This window comes from Chanos chanos, chromosome 2 (assembly GCF_902362185.1).
Source record: "Chanos chanos chromosome 2, fChaCha1.1, whole genome shotgun sequence".
NCBI classification, from domain to species: Eukaryota; Metazoa; Chordata; class Actinopteri; order Gonorynchiformes; family Chanidae; genus Chanos; species Chanos chanos.
In genome coordinates, this window is record NC_044496.1 from 34,070,597 (window position 1) to 34,091,020 (window position 20,424).

Here is a 20,424-nt window from a genome sequence, read left to right on the forward strand (position 1 = left end):
TTGATCCAGCAGTTAGTGCTTAGTAGAAAAATACACGTTAATGTAAAAGAATGTTGTGCATCTAGTAGTATTTTTTTTTTCTTACGAAAACGGTGATATACCCTAGGCAGTGGCTTGACAGGGGTATTCACCCCTCTCCCTCTTACAGCAGTTCGCTACATACTGCAGGCTTTCCTCTGAACAGTTTCTTTTGAAAGAGTATAAAATCTGGTCAAAAATAGTTAGGTATACTGCTTTACAAGAAAAAGAAATCATGAAGAGAAAGAGAGTAATTATCAGACACGTTTATTAATACTGGTAAAATGTGACGACATAACATATATCAGCAATTATTTCAATGAAAGATACAGTATTTGATGTGTTATAATGGCAAACAAACAAACAAATAAAAAACAAGCAAACAAAAACCCATACAAAACAAACAAACAAACAAAACCCGCAGGTTATACACTACCTAGCAGATTTTTTTTATCAGGATACTTTACGAAATAATGTGGAGATGTAGCCTCAGGCAATTACATTGCACACCTTGAAGGAGATATAAGCTGCAGTACTCATTCAGGCGAAAATTATCCACAAAGAATATGCTTAAACCATTTAATCATATGAATGCAAGAATAATAAAAACGAGAGAATAACAAAAAGCGTATAGTGATGATTATTAAACACAAACAACAAAGCCCCTCGTTCAGATACTATGCATAAATTACTCTCACTTTTTGGCCATGCATTTTGGTGGCCTGCTTACTGTGTGTTCAGGCGCCCTACACCATATTCTGCGACATTTGTGATCGTGAAATGTAGAGGCTTGTTTAATACACGCGTTAATTTTATGGCAACAAATAATTACATTTTTTTATGGTATCAAAATTTCTATTTCACACACACACTTACACATACAGTAAATCCCTCTCACTCTCTTCTCTCTGTCTCTCTCTCTCGTTCTCTCTCTCACACTCACTACCTCTTATTGTGCAAATTGTGCATTTTTTATATGCACCCCTCCCATAGTATCGGTGTGTTCACACGCCTCCAGGCCTCTCCATTAAGTGATCTACGATCTACAAAACTGTCAAAAAAAGACAGTCTTTTGTCTGTTTGGTATGTGCAGCTACACACTGACACTGCAGATGCCATGTACCACAATATAACAGACGTTTGAATCTAACGTAAGATAAAAGACTCACATAACCCAACATATTGTTATTGTTAATCTTATGTTTCTTTCATCAAAACATATTGCCGAGGAAAAAAACAATACTAAATGTGATACAACAGGCAGACTACAATGCGCGTCACTCAAAAGTTTTACTCTTTTATTTGTGTAACTGGCTCCCGTAATTCAGCACCATGTGCGCATGGAGAGCGATCGTATGATTCCTGTCTCGAACACACAGCAGTTGAAACATTCACGTGCAAATTTTTGAACGCATCTTTTTGAGATCACACAAAATGAAAATAAAGCTTCATAATAAATTTGTACATCATAACATAATTTAACACTGTAATAGGAAAACGTGGAAATGTACTGTGCTTTGGACACGTTCAAAACTCTAAATAAATCTCTTACATTCATGGCAGCCATATTTCTAATTATGTGCTATGCGCACAAATAAATTACTGTAATTTCTTAAGTTTGAACATGCATTTGTAAGTTGCCACACGTCCCAGTGGTTCCTTGGTGGACCCTAAGCGTAGCCCTAATCACCTCAGCGTCAGGCAGTGGACTTTAACCAACGGAAACATCGTCCGGAAGTTTGCTTACATCGACTTCACTTCCCAGATATTTTTAAGATTACAAGTGAAAGTTTAACACACTGAAGACAAATGCAAATCAGATAGTTTCCCTTTCAATCATCGAGATCTGTCAGAAAGGCACAGATTTAAAATGTGGAAACCTTTACATTAAGTGACCATATACCTAGCAAAGCAACTCTCTGCTGATTGCACAGGCATATACGTCTTTTTCTGTTTCCTCAAAATACGAACCACGCTTTACATGTTATAACTCCGACAGTATATACATTAATTCTCTTTACATATCTTTATCAACATCGACCACAAAAATTCATATATTTTCCCACAACTCATCTCTTTAACAACCACAAAAATTCATGACTGCATCCCCTGTACATCTCTTTATCAGCCACAAAAAATTATATATTTATTCACTATACATCTCTTTGCCACCTGAAGCGCACACACACACACACAGACACACACACACACACACACACACACACACACACACACACCTCAACAAGATCATACATTTACTTCCTACAATTCCCTTTATCAACAGCAAAACCAATAAATATACAGCAGAGGCTGTAAATACCTGACCATGTCATCTTGTTTCTTTAAAGAAATGAACTGGTTCATTTAATAACCCCCTTGTACTGAAGAGAAGCTGGGATCAAAGCACAGATCACCCAAGGAATCCAAATTCTCCTGATAATCTTCATTTGATTTCCTGGGAAAGCACAAAACAGTGGCTTTTAGGAAAAAACACATGATAGTTCCTGTGTCTTCAGCAAAGTAAATTATACCATACATAATACAACAAACATACTGAACAACAGAGTCAGACTGCAAAATTATACTACACGTATGGCATGGTATATTAAAATAGGTCTATTACAGCCTGCCAAGAAATTATTTATTTGATCAGTATTTTTTGAGAGCAAAGTGACCCCCCCCCAACAACAACAACAACAACAACAACAATAATAATAATAACAATAATAGTAAAAATAATAATAATAAAACATGTTCTGTGTCAGTATTTAACTCTCGATTAACTGACCACTTTTGAAGAAAAATAACGCACAAATTGTATTCATAACAACACTACATTCTCACATTTAATATAAACAACAAAAACAACACAAAAACCTACATCAGTAATCATATTTTCAAAAAGGTGTTTCTGCTGCAACTTCTTCAAACCATTTCCTCTTCTAATTCTTCAGCTGTGATACGTGATATGTGTATGTGTGTGTGTGGGGGGGGGGGGGGGGGGGGGGGGGTTTACTGAGGGCTTTCAAAGTCTGCAGAGTGAAACACTGATGGAAAAGCCTGTGTACAACATGTGAAAGTCATGTTTTACACACCTGCTGAGACTGTCCCACATAACACAGAGCAAACCAGACTGAAACAGTTGCGTTGCCAACGGGAACATTGTATCATCATACTGTACCATGTTCAGCCTCTCACTGACAAAATGATCACATGCAGATTGTGAATGAAACCCTTTCAGTCCTAGGAATGGTGGACTGTTGTTACACACAAACACGCTTTACAAACATGCCTCCGCATATAGTCATACAAATAAGAGAGACAAGAACATATGAACACACACACACACGCACACACACACACACACACACATACACTCACACACATGTTCCATGAAATTATTTCACATCATTAGGAACGTTGAAGATACCACTCACAGAAACATTCACTTTTAATATACTTTTAAACATTCGACTATTCATATTTGTCCTGTGACAGTAGGTTTGTCTGCACATGCAAACATGTCGTAGGACGGTGGTAAGAATATCTGACACCTCAGAGCACTCCTCACACACTCATAAAGACAGAGAAATTAATCACCAATCTCTGTGTGTACTCATCTTTTTCTCAATCCCTATCTGCTTTCTTCCGCCTCTCAAAATAAATATTTTCAGTGGTCTTTAACAATGTTCATACGATGGCCAGAGTAAGGTTTTCTATTTTTAGACTAATGAATGTGGTATGAAAGCACAAACTCCACAGCATGGAGCCTGGGACATTTTACAGATATTTTTACACATATAACAATAAATATCAGACTGTAAAAGTATGGCTCTACTAAATTCAGCAGTGCTTTGAGTGACCAGTGTGGAACAGATGCGATGCAGCCTGTTTGAGGGGTGTGGGGATGTAAAATAACTGTATTTACAGTTTAAGAACATAAATCTTTATTCCCATCTGTCCAAGACTGAGAACTGTGTGTATCATTAAGAAACAGTCCCGTAAATACATTTGTAAGAGCAAAAAGCACTGTGGTATTTGAAGCACTGGTGACGTGGCCTAAGGGGGGGGGGGGCAGTTGCCCATGCAAACCACATGTGTCACTTTGGTGAGGTCTTGACTGAACAGTCAGAGATGCATAGTCCCTCTGTTCGCAGAACTAAAACACTGTATTACTTCTATGCTGCCAAAACATTATTTCCATCTGCATTTACCTTTTACATCATAATGTTCACATCTCCAAATGTTCACTTTTCCAAATCTTTACACAGGACTAAAACAGTAATTCTGTATTGATTTTACTACAGCGACAGATCAGTATCCTTGTTATACCCATATACTGCATTCCTGTTGCTCTATTGACTCATATTAAATGCAAACAACCTCCCTAACTCTTAAGGAAATAAACGCAGGCACACACACACACACACACTCAAACACAAATGTTAATTCTGTTGTTCTGCTCCTAAAGCACGCATATGAAGACAATGGCTCTATCCTTACAATAACACACACACGCAAAGCAATACATGCCCAAACACACACACATAATTATCTGGTGTCTGTCAATCAGATCTGTAATCTGCTAAACCAGATTCAACAGAGCACACACACAAAAGAAATACACACTTAAGCACATGCCCAATGATCTACTTGCCTTTTTAACAGAACTGTAATCTGTTCTACCGTCTTTTCAAACACACTGTCAAACTGACAACTGTCATAAAATTGACAAATTCAAAACTGTACAATAGCACAATAAGCGATAATCTTAAAGAGTCACCAAAAAAAACCCTAAACGTTCTGTGACTGAGCATACTGTCTTCTCTCTCAAAACTCTCATTACTGTCCTCTAAACTCCAGAGCAATTGTCATCATTGTCAGCATCACACACCTCTCTTCAAAAATACAACAGGAATCTTATGTGTACTAACAGACTATAAGAACTGCATGTATACTACAAGAACAGGAGAATCCCAGGCTCTCTCTCTGTTTAAGTCATCTTTGCTCTTTTAAAGCTGCACAGGCATGTGGACGTGTGCTTTTGGACAATTACGTTGTTTGGGTGAGACTGGTTTACACGTTCTGTGTATGAAATGATCGTTAAGGCGGGGCCTGGTGCGAGCGTTATAACATATGGCTGGGCAGGGAGGAATCAGTGTTGACACGATCTACATATTTGCATGCATTCCTGTTTGGTGAAAAGGTGGTGGTTTATACCTGCTCCTGTGATGAGTGATTAATTCCTTTTTTCCTCCTCTTCAAGTAGAGTCACTCTTCCTTCACGTCACCCTTAGTCCTGTCACTGCTGCTGTCATGTGTTCATTCTGTGCCAGAACCAGAGAGATGGTTCTGCCTCCAGCACCGTCCCTCCATCTCCCCTCACATTCTCCACACATCCCCCCACATCCTGAGAGAAGGAAATAAAACAAATACAGTTTTAAGTCCACACTTTGGATTACCAATCTTTCTCTCTTTCTCTCTCTCTCTCTCTCTCTCTCTCTCTCTCACTCACACACACACACACACACACACACACACACACACATTCATATCTACCACTCTTATTCAAGCCATCACAACTTTGCATAAGAAAACAATCTCTAGTGGTAAAGTGACCAAAAAACTCAGACTGGTTAACTGAGAACAGACATGAAAAGAGATCTGCAAGAGAGATCTGCCAGAATAACTTAATATGTAATGCGTACGGTCCTGCACACCTGATGTCAGTGAGCAATAGAAAAGAACAACAAAAGGTGATTTCATGGTGATGTGTTTGATGTCTCCATTTTTCATTGTAATGAATCTGCAGGTAAAGGTGGAGGACCAGGGCTAGTGCTTAATGACTGTCCTCTTTAACAGGCTGAAACTGATTGTATGTGTATGTGTTGTCCTAACCAGACTACAGAAAACATGCCCAGCCTGATTCCGGTTTAAAAGACAGTGACCCTGTTCTCTTACACTCGTCAGTGTTTCTGACAGACAACACTCTGGGACAGCCCTAACACATCTTACCTGATCAGGGCTTTTAGGTCTTGACACACTATATTGTAAATTTACATTACTCAACACGTAGCACTTAATAAATATATTAAACTCTATTAATAATAGGCTTACAAAAAACAGCCCTCTAATCAAGGACCTTACAATAAACTAAACAATCTGCTTATGAATTAGTGGCAGATAAAATGTTTTATGAAAATTCACTCATAAGGGCTCACATAAAGCTGCACACTTGAAGGACAGTTTGTAATGCGTTTGATAAAACTAATTTAAAACCATTATCATACAGTCATCAATGAGGAGGAAAATATAGATGGCTCATATATATTTAACTTCAACACATGACATCAACATTTCGACAGACACTCAAAAAATATCATAAATGTCAAAATTATCTAATAAAAAAGCAGCAGAGATTTGTCTACTCTTGTGTGTTAATAAACTCTTTAAATGTAAATTCTGCTCCATTGATGTTTAATACATTTCTGCAATTTTTGTGTATGTCATAGTAACCGAGAACTTGTACATTGAATGAAAATAAATTTATTAAAAAAAATGTTGTGCTATTTCAATAATCCCCACAAACGTAAATGAGTAATGGTAAAAACAAACAAACAAACAAACAAACAAAAAGATAACGCTGATGTTTTTTTGTTCACGCTGCCTTTGGCCCCCAGGGATTACAGCTGTCCTCTACGCTGTGTTATATTTAACACTGATAATAACATAATTATTACAAATACTGAGTAAATCAGCTAGTTTCACAAATCCAATACTTAATTGGGTTTTATGTGCCTCCAAAACTGTAGGTGGATAAAACTGTTAGAGTGCAAATAATAAATGTAAATATCTTCAGTCAAAGGTTTTGATTTGAAATTATGTAGTGCAGACCACATCACACGATGTACAAATTCATGTCATCAAGGTCTGAGCTAAACTCTGAGGTCTAAACTCTGTTTTGACTGAATAAAGACAGGAAAACACACAGGACACGTGTAAATATATTTTACATATGACTTGTCTGTGCTACAAAAAAAGTGCTTTTGGTAAAAGTTTTAATTAAAACATGTAAACGATGCAAAACATATTAAAAAAAGAAAAAACAATACTTTCACATAAAGGAGAACCAAACAAACAACGTAAGAAATACTGAAGACATTCTATGAAAAATCATAAAAGTACTGCTGTATGAATATAAAACCAGTTAAAGAATGAGGACTGTTCCATGTAATGATTAAAAGAATATAATCAAATGTCACATTTAGCCAGAGATCCTCAGCACCTGTGTTTTAAGTACAGTCATAACGGAGCAGTACAGAGTCTCTCCTCCGTACAGGTTATATGTCTTTATCATACCATCTGCACACAAGCTTTGGCTTTTGTTCATAATCTATACGTTTATTTTTGTATTGTTGTGTATGACATATTTTCTCTGTGCATCTGTCTCTGTGTGTTTTTAATAAATCTGAATGAGGTATGCATGCAGTGTGTGTGTGTGTGGATGCAAATCTGGAGATGCATGAGTATGTGTGCATGCATGTGTGTGTGTGTGTGTGTGTGTTGTGTGTATCACTGTGTGTGAACATACGTGAAGAGATATTTAAGCATGTGTGTTTGAATGTGTATGTCTGAGCGTGTGTGAGCAAACATGCAGAGGTACGTAAGTGAGTGTGTGTGTGTGTGTGTGTGTGTGTGTGTGTATGTGCAGCTTGGAGATGAAGACTGGCCCCCCAGCCCATTTTAACCATTGGACCCCCTATTCTGAATCATTACGCAGACTGTACCTGAGCCATCATGGGCCAGGGGAGCGAGAGAGAGAGAACATGAAGAACCAACCTGTCACACCCCAGATTAACATTAACATGGTCATTAATCTGACTGAAACTTTCATGGAACACCACTAAACATAGTTTAAAAACCCTTTGCAGCACAGAAATTCACTGCCCTACAGAGTCTCATGTTCCTCTCACATGCATGACACACTCAAAGGGGAAACAACCAAGACTAATGCTCTAATGTCAAACAGAGTGTAAGAAGAAAAACAAAAACAAAACATCTCTGCCATAGACTACGCAACAGATAGAGTAAAAAGAAAAGAATGAGGAGAAACAGAAAAATATGTGTCAGTATATCTGTGGTTTACCAAACTTTGCTATTAAAAACCCATGAGTGTAAAATGTGTGAGTGTAAAATGCTGTCATACCCTCCATAAGAGTCAAAGCTGAGAACTGAGGTACAGGTGTGGTTTACCGTCAGTAACCCCTCACCATCCCAACACACTTCTTCCGCTGTCCCAACCTCCTGTCTTCTTCTGTCCTGGCTCATTCAGAAAGACAGAGAGGCAGATAGATAGATAGATAGATAGATAGATAGATAGATAGATAGATAGATAGATAGATAGATAGATAGATAGATAGATAGATAGATAGAGCGAGAGAGAGAGAGAGAGAGAGTTAGAACAGTGACAGCGGATAGTTTGAAAAGGAAAAATGTATATATTGCGTATAAAAAATTTTTTATAATATATTTTTAAAGAATGAATCAAAGAAGAAAATGGAACACACTTTAAAACTACAGAGTAAAATGACATTACGTTAAACTGTAATACTTCAGAATGGTTTGGTATGAAGAAGCAATGATAATTGTGAGGAATGGTACAGATTATTTTAACACTGATGATATGAAGCAGATGGTAATAAATGTCATATAGATAGCAAACAATGACCCTACTGTCTCTGTAGGAAAACACATGAAAAAAAATTTTTTTTTGACTATGTAAGCTGCTTAATGTCCATAGCATTTGTAAGACATATCACATATCCTTATCAGACAATAAGACTGGATCAATGCTTAAGAAGTTTGACAGAGACACTCAGAGGACGGGACTGTTACCTGCTCACCTTTCTCACGGACTAACTCACTGAGTGTTCATGGTATTTGTTCCTGTTCAGTGTGGTTTCTCTTTGACTGAGTCATAGAACTCACAGACCGACATCTCAGGTTTGATCTTAATATTCTGAGTGAGAGAGTATGTGAAGTAACAACAACAACACTAATAATAGTAATAATATCCATGTAACTATGTCAAATAAGTCCCAACTCATCAGCCTCACATAATCAAGCCCTTCTCGGCTGCATGTGGAAAAAAGCCTGCGTAAGATAGTTGTGCATCTGCATCCCTCAGTCTGTGGTTTATTATCAAAAGGTACAAGAGAAAACTGAAGGCCACTCTTCGTAACTTGTAAAACTATGTAACAAATCACAATCATTAACAACCATTAAATCAATCAATTTCAACAGCCCTGTCAATTCTGCCACCATTATAAGTTACAGGACTGCATGTGAAATGAATGAACCAAAAAACTCTAAAAATACCAAACTGAGCAATCACCTATCACCTATCACGATCATTACCTACGACGGTAAAGCACAAAAGCAGTTCACAACAGCCTCGACTTGTAGGCCTACTTTCACAGGAAATGTTTTTGATCTGTCAAGGCAGGCACTTTTACTAACTTAACTAGGTAGATCTCAAATGGGAAGAAATTTCTCTGTCATAAACATGATGTTTGAGTTGTGAGGAGAAAGGAAACCTGCTCTGACTCACTCCACGAATCAAGGTGACGTCAAAGCACCACCTCACAAGGACACCAGTTTATTTACCCCATCCCACAAACACGCTCCTGTGTGCGGAGTCCCAGAGTAAGCAGACTCCTCTTTTTACGTGTTTTATTTTCTTTCAAACTTCACTTTTTTTTTTTTTACCGGTATACTCTCGTCAGTCCAGGAAACTTTAGGAATGACACATTAACGTGTGCTTGTAAATCTCAGTTTCCTCACAAACAGACAGAAAAATCTGGACAAAGCATTGTCTCACTCTAGGCTTTTTACCCACATATGGAGTACAACCTGGAGTAAGACCACAATTAATATACTGTTTGCCTAATGACAAAACTATGTGAGACTTAAGGAGAACTAACACAGCAAATCAACCACTTTTGTCATTTACATGAGTGTCATAAAATAAGTAACACGACCATCAGCATTAAACGGACTTTTGTTGTTAACATGTACATTCACAAGAGAATAAAAATAATGAAGTAAAAAGCAATTGTTTTCAAAGCTGACATCATACTGCAAACTACACAAACAACTCAGTTTATATTTTAAAAGAAGGAATGTTTCCATCCCAGGAGAGATATCATTGTTGTTTTTATTTACATGCCAAATCTACTTCAGGCACTAAAACAGTAAACTATCTCAATTACCACAGTAAAATGCGTTTAAGAATGTCAACGCAGCAAAAAGTCCAGAGCCTGTACACGTTAAGAGTCACATATGCTCTATGCAGTATCCATGAGACAGATCAAAGGAGACGATGTTCAGCGACTTACCGCCAAACTTGTATTTGGTGCTTATGAACGTAACTACTAACATTCTCCATGCTGTTACCTTCAACAATATTAGCAATTCAACTTCAGCAATTGCCTGTATTGGACAATACGCGTAGTTTACATCTCACACAACCCATCACGTTTAATCATGACAGGAACACGACAAAGCATTACAACAACAAGCAACAATTGGACAGTGTGGTCATCAGCAGCGGAGAACTACCTGGTCCTCCATCGGATGAGCAGGGAGAAACCTAGCAGTGACGTCGTGCGTAAGAAGATGGGTTGGTCGGCACACGCAGAACTCAGGTGATGTAAACGATCCTGGAACAGCGGTGTCTCTCTTTTCTGGTCCTGGGAGTCTCTTCATCTTCTTCCACTCAGTGAAATTCTGGGGAGAGAACACACACACACACACTTTTGGCTAGGCGACAAAGAGGTGAGTTAATTCGTGTACGCACCTACTCTGGATGCATAACGAAAATGTACTAACCACAGCTTTACAGTAATTAGAAGTAATACCAAGATTCACCAACTCTAGGCCACAAACAATCCACTCGGTCGTACGTGATCAGGAGCACAATGTCGTATACGTCGCACACTATAATGTGGCCCATGAGCACAAGGTTTGGGCTGTGGAGGACTGAAAGAGGCTTTCCCATTTGACTTTTACAACTAAATAGAAAAGCGTTTTTGGAATTTAGAGTTTACATGTTAACTGATTACAAGCATAAGAAAAGAGAAGAGGAAAAGGAGAAATATGCTCGGGCTAATCAACAAAATTGGACAACAGCGTCCGAATTGACACTGTAACTCACGAGACAACGGTTGTGTTTCGCTATTATTATTATTATTATTATTATTATTATTATTATTACTGAGTATATCTTCTCTGTGTCAAGCGTTTTTTGTTTCGGATCAGTTATGTTGAGACGCCTTTACTTTCACAACGCGTAAAGCGATAGCACAGTTTGGAGCTGGTTACAGTCGGCCAGTACAGATCATTCAGGACCCTTACATCATAAAAAAAAATTGCTCTTTCAAAACCAGTTCGTCCGTGCGTGCGACATGATCTAAAGGAGTGAGAAAGTCAACGGAAGGGCCTGTGCTAAACAATGTCAAACAAAGAACGCAGGAACAGACAGAGAAATGTTTCGTCACTGAGTACTTGACTCAACTTCTAAATATAGGCCCATATGGTTTCAAACCGGTCATAAATGTCCGCGATTTCCGCAAGACTTGCTTTTCTTTTGAACTTTCTACAATTTTGTTTGATCATATGTGCGTCCGTCCTACAGTTTCTTGGAATTTGACATAAAAGAGTGTATATTCACTGCTCTAATGACTGCTGACTTCACTACACATTTATAACATGTTTGTTAACGGTCTCATGAGGTGGACCCATCAGTGTTTCATTAAGTGGTTACCTTTATGAAGTCTCGCTGTTGTACTTCCATTCAATTCCTGGATCAATGTATTATAGTTTTCCTATGAATGACAGAAAAGTTAATCTAGTTGAATTGAGATCTCTGGCGAGATTGATCTTGTGGAATCAAATGACGTCTCACTGATCCTTATTGGACTATGAGATACTCATTTTTTTGCATGTAGTGTTGTTTTGATACGCTAGCTAAAGGACAGCATGGGCTGTGGTTTGTGTTTTTTTACATCGCCAACTTGTGGGAAAGTACAGTATTATCGATCATCGTCTGGATGGGCTGTTTATTAGATCACACGTCAGCATATGATTTTCTTAGTTTCTTTGAGACGTTTCACAAAAATTTATACATCGTCAACAGCAGTGTGTGTTAAATACTGCAAAATGTATGTGAGTATTCCTTCAACCTGACGATGTATAGCTGACGAAGGGCTTGACATGAATTCATAATATTCGAAAACACGTGTGTGTGTGTGAGGGAGCCACGCTGCCGAGGAGTTCCGAATAGTCTGGACGCTCAGCCATGCTTGCACACACACACACACACACACACACACACACACACACACACACACACACACACACACACAAAGTGAAGCATGGTTATTTATAGGAGGAAACGATGCGAACGTTTCTTTGCTACTAAAGGCTTTCTTTAGCTACCTTAAAATAGGTAGGTGTGAAATATCTGCCAAACAATTACACACTAAGTTTGTAGCGTGTGTTTGTGTGTATGTGTGTGTGTGTGTGTGTGTGTGTGTGTGTGTGAAAAAGAGAGAAACACAGAGAAAGAGAGAGGGAGAGTTGAGGGGCCATATGGGTGGGGGCTTTAACTTAACATTGTGGGGCTGTAAAATTGCATATTTTCAGTGTGCATTGTGCTGCACATGCTTCACATGGAGCATCTGCAAGACCCAGCCTCACTGTTCTCCAAACGGAATCACTGAGCTCTCCCACGTGTGTTTACAACCATTTTCACTGTCTAGACCACTTTTTCAGCGTAATGATTATTCTACCGAATAATTGTGAAAATGATTCCCCATTTTATCGATTCTTTGCAATACTATACATAAGATAAACACTGTGTAAAAAAAGGACGTATGTAACTTAACCAGACTGGGACGCGCCTAAGAGTTTAGGGACAGCAATGGTGAAGTTCAGGCTTCCCATTTTTGTTGGTCGTCCCTACAAATAGTGATACCCTATTTGTACAACAATAGAAAATAATAATAATAATAATAATAATAATAATAATAATAATAATAATACAAAAACGCATGAAACATCCTTGGTCTTGAGGTGTTAATTCGGCGAATGTGTCCAACGCAAATGCTTTTTGGGGTAAGGGCTTCCCACCTTGATACTTATGAACAGCAAGCCCAGACCGCAAAAAGATTCGCGAAGGACAAATTGCAGTTTGTGTCCAGCAGAGTCCATTACATTAAAGAGTGACGTCCAGAACGTTCGTAATTTCTCTTATATCCCAGTTGTTTAGCGTATCCAGTCACCAGAAAACCGAGGCACCGAAATCTTTCCGTGCTTCGAATGTGTCTCCAACTCATTCTCATTCTAAAAGAACGGAGCTCTCTTCCAGAGCAGGCAGCATCCCAGTACCAGAGAGCTGCGCGCTACCGCTGTCCATGGTCCTGAATTTACTCCTCCCGGTAGTTTATATTACCTCTTACCACCGTTATTTCCTGTCTAATAACCCACATCACTAGCACCCATGACAAGTACAATGTGATCAAAAAGATAAACTTCAAATAGCATGATCGTCATCTAAGTATGTTCTTTCCTCTCTAAAACAATGCGTTTGTTGTTATTGTGATACGTCCCTTCGTTCGTGATGTCGCTGAGTCGAGAACGAAGCAGCTGGAGCCGGTGGAGCGCTCTGGGAGAGGAGGGAGCAGGCTGTAATCTGCTCGCAATAAATAGAGAGCAGCGAGGGATCTTATTGGAGCAAACAAAAAATCGTCATCCACCAATCAGTGTCTTGCTCTTATAGGGACCCCCCTTTTTGAAAAGAGAGAGAAAGAGAGAGAGAGAGAGAGAGAGAGTATCCTAGTTGGCGCAAGAAACTGGATAAATTTGTTACTAGTGTCCTAAGTCTGTATGAGCACATGCTGCCATATCTCATTTTTGTTTCGCATGCACCTGTCTGCCTTAACATTCTAGCTTTCTAGGAAAGTCTTTTAAGGTATTAGAATTATTCAACTGTAATCTAATGTGATGACAAATATTTAGTCTTTTCCGAACGGCTCTTTCATCGTCGCACAGTTAGTACAATTCAAATCGAGGAAATACCATACCGCCCTAAACGCGACAACAACAACATGACTGGCGTCTGAAGCGATTTCATTGCTTGACCAGGGAGAGTTCACTGGTGGATACCATTAAGTGACGACAAGGGGGTCTCTACACTTCTTAAAGAACATTTCAAACTTTGAAGATACGGCTTTGAAGAATTAAATCATTGATATATACCAGACTCTGTATGATCTGCATGCTGAAAAATGTATTGAAATAAGTTATGAGCTCGACAAGGACACTAATGTCAAAAACTATAACAGCAGCAGCAAAGTGATCGCTGTACTAATATTTTGAAATACTTGTTTACATAGATGTACAGTACTTGGGATGACCTTTAACCCAATCTAGAGAAACGGATCTAGAAAATATGAGATATAAGACCATTGCACTTACCATCGGAGCTCTTTTCTTATTTCCACGTGTGTATAAAGATAATTTGTCAAATGCATCACAAACGCCCCGGCATTCCCCTCTTGGAACTGTATGCAAGAATCTGTACCAAGTGGGAGGGTCACGATCCAAATCTGGATCCCCCCCCCTCCATTCCTGTCTGAATAAATTCCAAACCAAGATCCCCCCTCCTGAACCCAGATCAGCGAAACTCTTCTTCTGCCTTGGTTAGTCCAAGGGAAGTTGAGATAGCTGAGGGCAAGGCGTTCGGGCTAGGTATGAACATTTGAAAAATCCAGCCAAGGTGCCACCATGATGAACATTTTATTAGGTGGTCTTTTCATTTGCGGACGTCGCCAGTCAGTCACGATTCTCCCCCTCCGTCTGCACTGCACAGTGACTGCCTCTCCTGACGCAGCCAACGCGCGCACATTACTCACTATAACAGTCACGACTCGAGAATCCGTGTTTTCACTAAAATTATACCACTAGCTTTGAATTATTTAAGAAGATTTTTGGCAAGTTTTGATTGCAAGGAAGGGCACCATGAATCTATTTGATTGAGGTAATTTTTTAACACAGTGTGTTCTCTTTCGACCATAATGCTTGGCAGAGAGTGCAGCCATTGATAATTTCCAGATACACGACGCAAGGTATTCCAGCATGTTTACGCCTTGTATAGAGTTGGATTGTTCGGACAGATTTGGAACTTGCATGTTCAATGTATTGTCTGTCTGCTATGCCCTGCTAGTCTAGTGCTTATTTCGGTTTTGATCTATGTAAACCAGTCATAGTCTGATGGTACTGGTAGCTTTTAAAACTTACTTAATCATTAGCAATTTACAGGAATTTACAGAGAGAAGTCTACGAACTGCCGTGTCTCTAAGACTGTTAACCTGCCTCCATCACTTCGCCCCTCGATATAATTTTGCGGTAACATTTTTTACACATCAGCATATTCTTTTGCGATCTTTGGTTTGAAGGGATTAATAGCCCCTGACAACAACAAACGTATTGGGGATGTTTGTGCGTCTGCACCAAACAAAAAGTATTCGAAAACACGATAAAGAAATCAAACGATTTCAATACAGTATAACAAAACACGAGCTGGCCCTATATGACGTGGGCGGAAGAGTAATCCAAGTGAATCCGCCTATAGCCACCCTGTCTGAGCCCTAACCCCATCTGATAAAACGGTTCAAACAACGCAGGCGGGAAGATCCACAAACTGCCTCACATAAGAGACCTAAAACATCACATTAGTTAAACTGACATTTACCAGAGGAAAACCAAGCATTTGTGTTCGACCTAAATCATTGTTGTTGTTATTAATGTTGCGCGCGATTTTGTGGCAGGACGTACTGTGCACTGAACCATTTGACGCCACACAGTATATTTTCAGCACTACAGCCACCGGGTCTCCCCTCGTCTGCTCTCGGATTTGAGCAGCTCACAAACCGCCTGCATCCCTTCACTCTTCTACCTCTTTCCATGTGTCTTCGTTTGATTGTCCTCTCTAGAAATAAAAAGATTAAGCGCTTAATCCTTCTCTTCAAATAGGGTTTCCATCCGCTATCTCAAAATTCGAGCGCAAATGGAGAAACTGGGAAGGAACTCAACAGCGCCGTCAGACAAAGGAGACTGCACTTGCTTTTTGATTCACGTTTATCATTAGGGTGATTCCTGTTCGGGGAGAGAGAGGTTGGTTTGATTTGTATTGCAGGTAGAATAGTGGGAAAACTCAAATATCTGTACAATCTAAACTATGTGATTTAATGAAAATCTGTTGGCTTGATGCCCAATCGGTCAGGCAGAGCTCACAGTACCGTTAAACAAACAAACAAAAAAACATGTAGCCTACCAAAGCATGCAAAATGAAACACAGGGAAAGTACACTGAACGAAATATCACACGTGCATGTTACTTACCAGTGTGGGGAACTCTTGCTGAAACAAGGGAAACAATTATGCATTTAAAATTCAATTCAGTCAAATTTGACACAACGAAACGATGAGAATTAAATCATTGTATATTTGCTGATCTTGATTCTTTTGAAACCACAGAAGCAAGTCCAAGTTTTCTCTGAATCGCGTTCCTTTTTATACAAATGATACCCTCTGTCTATTTCTGGAGCGCGATCAAACATTGATGCTATTTTTAGTTCGCAGTAAGAAAAAAAAACACTCACAAAGACATGGCTCTGGAGCGTTACGTGGAGTGCATGTAATGTACATTAATTTTGCCTCTCCAACTCCGCACAAGGGCTTCGATTCCCCTCCGTTGCATCATTGCAGTCATTTTTTTTAAAACGGGCGGCTTTTATCACCACCCTTTCTTTCCAATACACAAAATTTACACTGTTCGTTGCAGTAAACTGATCGGAGTTCTAATCTTAACCGGCGAGTGTTTATTTCCTCTCAGCCCCCCATTTCTAGCTCTCCCGATTCTGTTCTCTTTATTACTGGCGTCTTACGGTTTGTCTCCATGCAACTTTCGCTGGGAAACTCAGGACGGATTTGCTTCTCACAGAAAGGGGGGGGGGGAGTGAGAGAGAGAGGGAGAGAGAGAGAGAGAGAGAGAGAGAAAGAGAGAGAGAGATCGCGCACCAAACCTCTAGCAAATGCACAACGCGAATGTATTTTTATGTCCATATGGCGGAATACAGACAGCAGTAATTAAAATCATTAAAATCTTGCCGAATAGAATAAGATTTTCTCTCTCTCTCTTGATGGCTGCGTCAGTTACTAGGCATTGACGTCACGTTTAGGTTCTCCCACTTTACAGCCTAAAGCTGCTGATTACTGCCAGCGCAGTTGCATTCACTGTCTACGTTGCTCTAAAGAAAACTGGTTGAAACATATGACAAAATGTTGCAAACGAAAGGCATTATTATTATGCGTGGTGCATTATTATTTAGCTTGGTTTTCCTTGAACACCCCCTAACCACCACCACCACCCCCACCCCACCCCGCTCGGCTGAATGGTTGCAGTGCTGTTTGGCCACCGTTTGCATGAATTTGAAAGAAGGAACAAACAGTACATTTTCAAAGAGAAACGACAACACAAAAGTAAACGTGAACTCCCCACTGTCAATGCCCTCGCGACAGTCTCGCTCACCCAGGGATCCCAACTCTTCAACTCTTCGCCAGACAGCGCACTATTACAATGCGTCTTGTCACTCCTCATCAGACGCTTATTTTCTGCTAACCGCATCTATATTCAGTATCATGCCGCTGCTGACCTTTGCGTCTTCACAATACCATAACACAGTGGTCACGACAAATGTGATCTCGGCACATCCTGGCGCGAGATGTCTACGGCACGGTTACCACGAAAAGTTAGTTCAGGGCTGTGTCCCTCACGTCTGCTGTTCTTACCGCACAACCCTTACCTAACATAAATAACCTCGGGAGAGTTTTAAGTGTTTTCTCTAATGTACATCTACCCGCATATAACTTATGAATGACTTCGCACAAACGTATTACCATTTCCATGTGCTGGTCGGTTAGTGACATATCGCTCATAGGTTCAGTCATATCTTACTACATCTGTTACTATTGTGCTTACTCCACGGGTTTCCCCACCTTGTATACACTCTGAAAATCTGACTATTAATCTATATTCATATCATATCCCCATTGTTAATATCTGTCGGAACATAGATGAACCAGGCGAAATAACGATATCCTCTGCTGTTTGAATCGCCTTTGCTGCAGTAGCCTACAAAGTCTTAAAATCAGCACAGCAGCAACATATCAATGAGCTGCTCACCTCTTGAAATTGTAGTACACACTTTTCACCACGCGGTGTCGTCAGACGCGATCTAAGATGTCTTGAGAAATCCATCCACTATCAGCTACTGTAAGTTAGGGGTGAGGCGCTCCGTCTTGCATTAATGAAAATATCAGTTGGGACATGATATTTTAGCCAAGGTGTTTCCCATTCAAAGAGGAGCCTGGAGAGAATCAAACAATGATTGACATGACTTTTCCCTCGAAAATTGCATTGTTTACGTCAGGGCATGTGATTGGCTGCATGGTACCTGCAAGGGCATGGGAGCTGTGAGGGTCCAAACACGACACCCTTAAAGGGTGACAAAAAGTTAGGGAAACATGCTAAAACCCATATTTACCAGCTGAAGCAACTCCCAATTCAAGCAGCTCAGACATTCAAAAGAACTGTAGGTGGGATAGGCGACTGTCACTAAAATCAGTTCAGCTTTGTCTTCTCTTTCTGACACAAAGAGTGCAGATTCATTGTCAAAAGTAATACAATGTGCGAAAATGATCAGTTTTGAATAATCAAGACTGAGAATGCTTGAATAATTTAAGATCTTGAATGGGAGGTGATTAAAGCATAGCCTTTGTTTACGACAGAAAGCAGAGGGGATCTCAGAAACGTTACACCTCGAGATTTTTACTCTCCTATGATGAAAAATTACAGATATACATGAAATGTACTTGTTCTTAATAAAGATATTAGGTCTGAATATCATGCGTGCTGTCGTGCACTTACACACATGCTGGTGTTCACTATTATTCACAAAGATGGAAAGCTATTTTAAAAAGTTGCTGAAGTGTAACATTAGCAAGTTTTATCACAAGTACGTATTCCAGAATGGAGGACGCGTTTCGTTATCTCATGTCTGCGTCTACTTGCGCTGTCCATGGTGCTGAAGTGTAACTGGCAGCCTTGGCTACTCAGTTTCAGACAAATGCACTCGGACATGGACCTCCTCCGCATGCGTTCAGAGTCATACATAACTCTACAGATCTAATGCGTTTGGTATTGACACATAAACTTCTATTAAACACATCCCGTTACAAAAAAAGAGCCAAGTGCCGAACAAAAAGTGCTAAAAAAAACAACGGTATGATGTGAATCTGTTCGTTCACTGTGTACGCTACCTACTGGCGACCGAGGCAAAGTTCTAGACATAACATTTCCCCAGTTTTCACACAAAGCTTTACCTTCCTCTTATCTTGAGGAAAGACGAGCTGTAGTTTATGAAGCCGGCATTGTCTCCCAACGTAAATACAGAGCTGTTACTAGGCATCTATGTAGATTGGCAAAAGCTATGGAACCCCAGCACGTGAGTACGCCTACGCATTAGCACATCCCACACTAGATCGCCCCTGTTAACAAGTACTTTTTTGGAGAATAGTGAAATATCTCCACAGTCGAATCTGAGGCAATACGAATGTCTACATCAGTCTATATATTTTACGTTAAAGTTACGCTTTTCAGTGTGCCCTAACATATCGCATAATAAACAAAACCTACCTGAACAGCTTTAAAAAGATTTAGTGTTACTCCAAAGTATTCACTAAGTTAATTCTCAAGGATCCTAATCAAGACTTCGTTGTATCTTGTCAGGAAATGGGTTATCTACAAATGTATGAATGAACAGCGGATCAGCTGGCTATTCCAGGCATCCCTTTACACAAATCAAAGTATCATACAACTAAGGCTCAGCGAAAGCATTCCACTTACCTCATTCACGACTTGTTAGTAAAGATACTGTCGATGTAGAACACGTTGCGTTATTTAATTTCAGTGGGCTTAATGGGGGTAACTGACCAAAAAAAAAAAGTCCATCGCCCATACGACGAGTCAAAAAGGGGGGTGCTGTCCTGGTTTTCTGTGAGAGGGCATATTAGTGTTGTACATTTCTTCTGGAGGAGACACTGACTAGGGGTCACTATGAGCCTGACGGTGAACAAGACACGGTTGCTCTGCAGTTGCACATAGAGGAAGATACGAAACGCCCAGTGTGTCTGTGAAACAATGAGACACTCGTGTACCTTGATGCATTGTGAACATGAAAAACAATAAACCACTAACTGAACGTCTGCGTTATCTTTGCATGGA

At 39.7% G+C, this 20,424-nt stretch overlaps 1 protein-coding gene across 1 annotated transcript in view; it reads right to left on the bottom strand.

Annotated features, from left to right (window-relative positions):
• Nucleotides 1-19,314, bottom strand: part of hsd17b12a (hydroxysteroid (17-beta) dehydrogenase 12a) — a 34,400-nt gene extending 15,086 nt beyond the window's left edge. The window contains exon 1 of the mRNA XM_030765276.1: nt 19,209-19,314. Coding sequence (XP_030621136.1) covers nt 19,209-19,314 — 106 coding nt within the window. The remainder of the gene's footprint in view (nt 1-19,208) is intronic.
• Between the last annotated feature and the right edge of the window lie 1,110 nt (nt 19,315-20,424).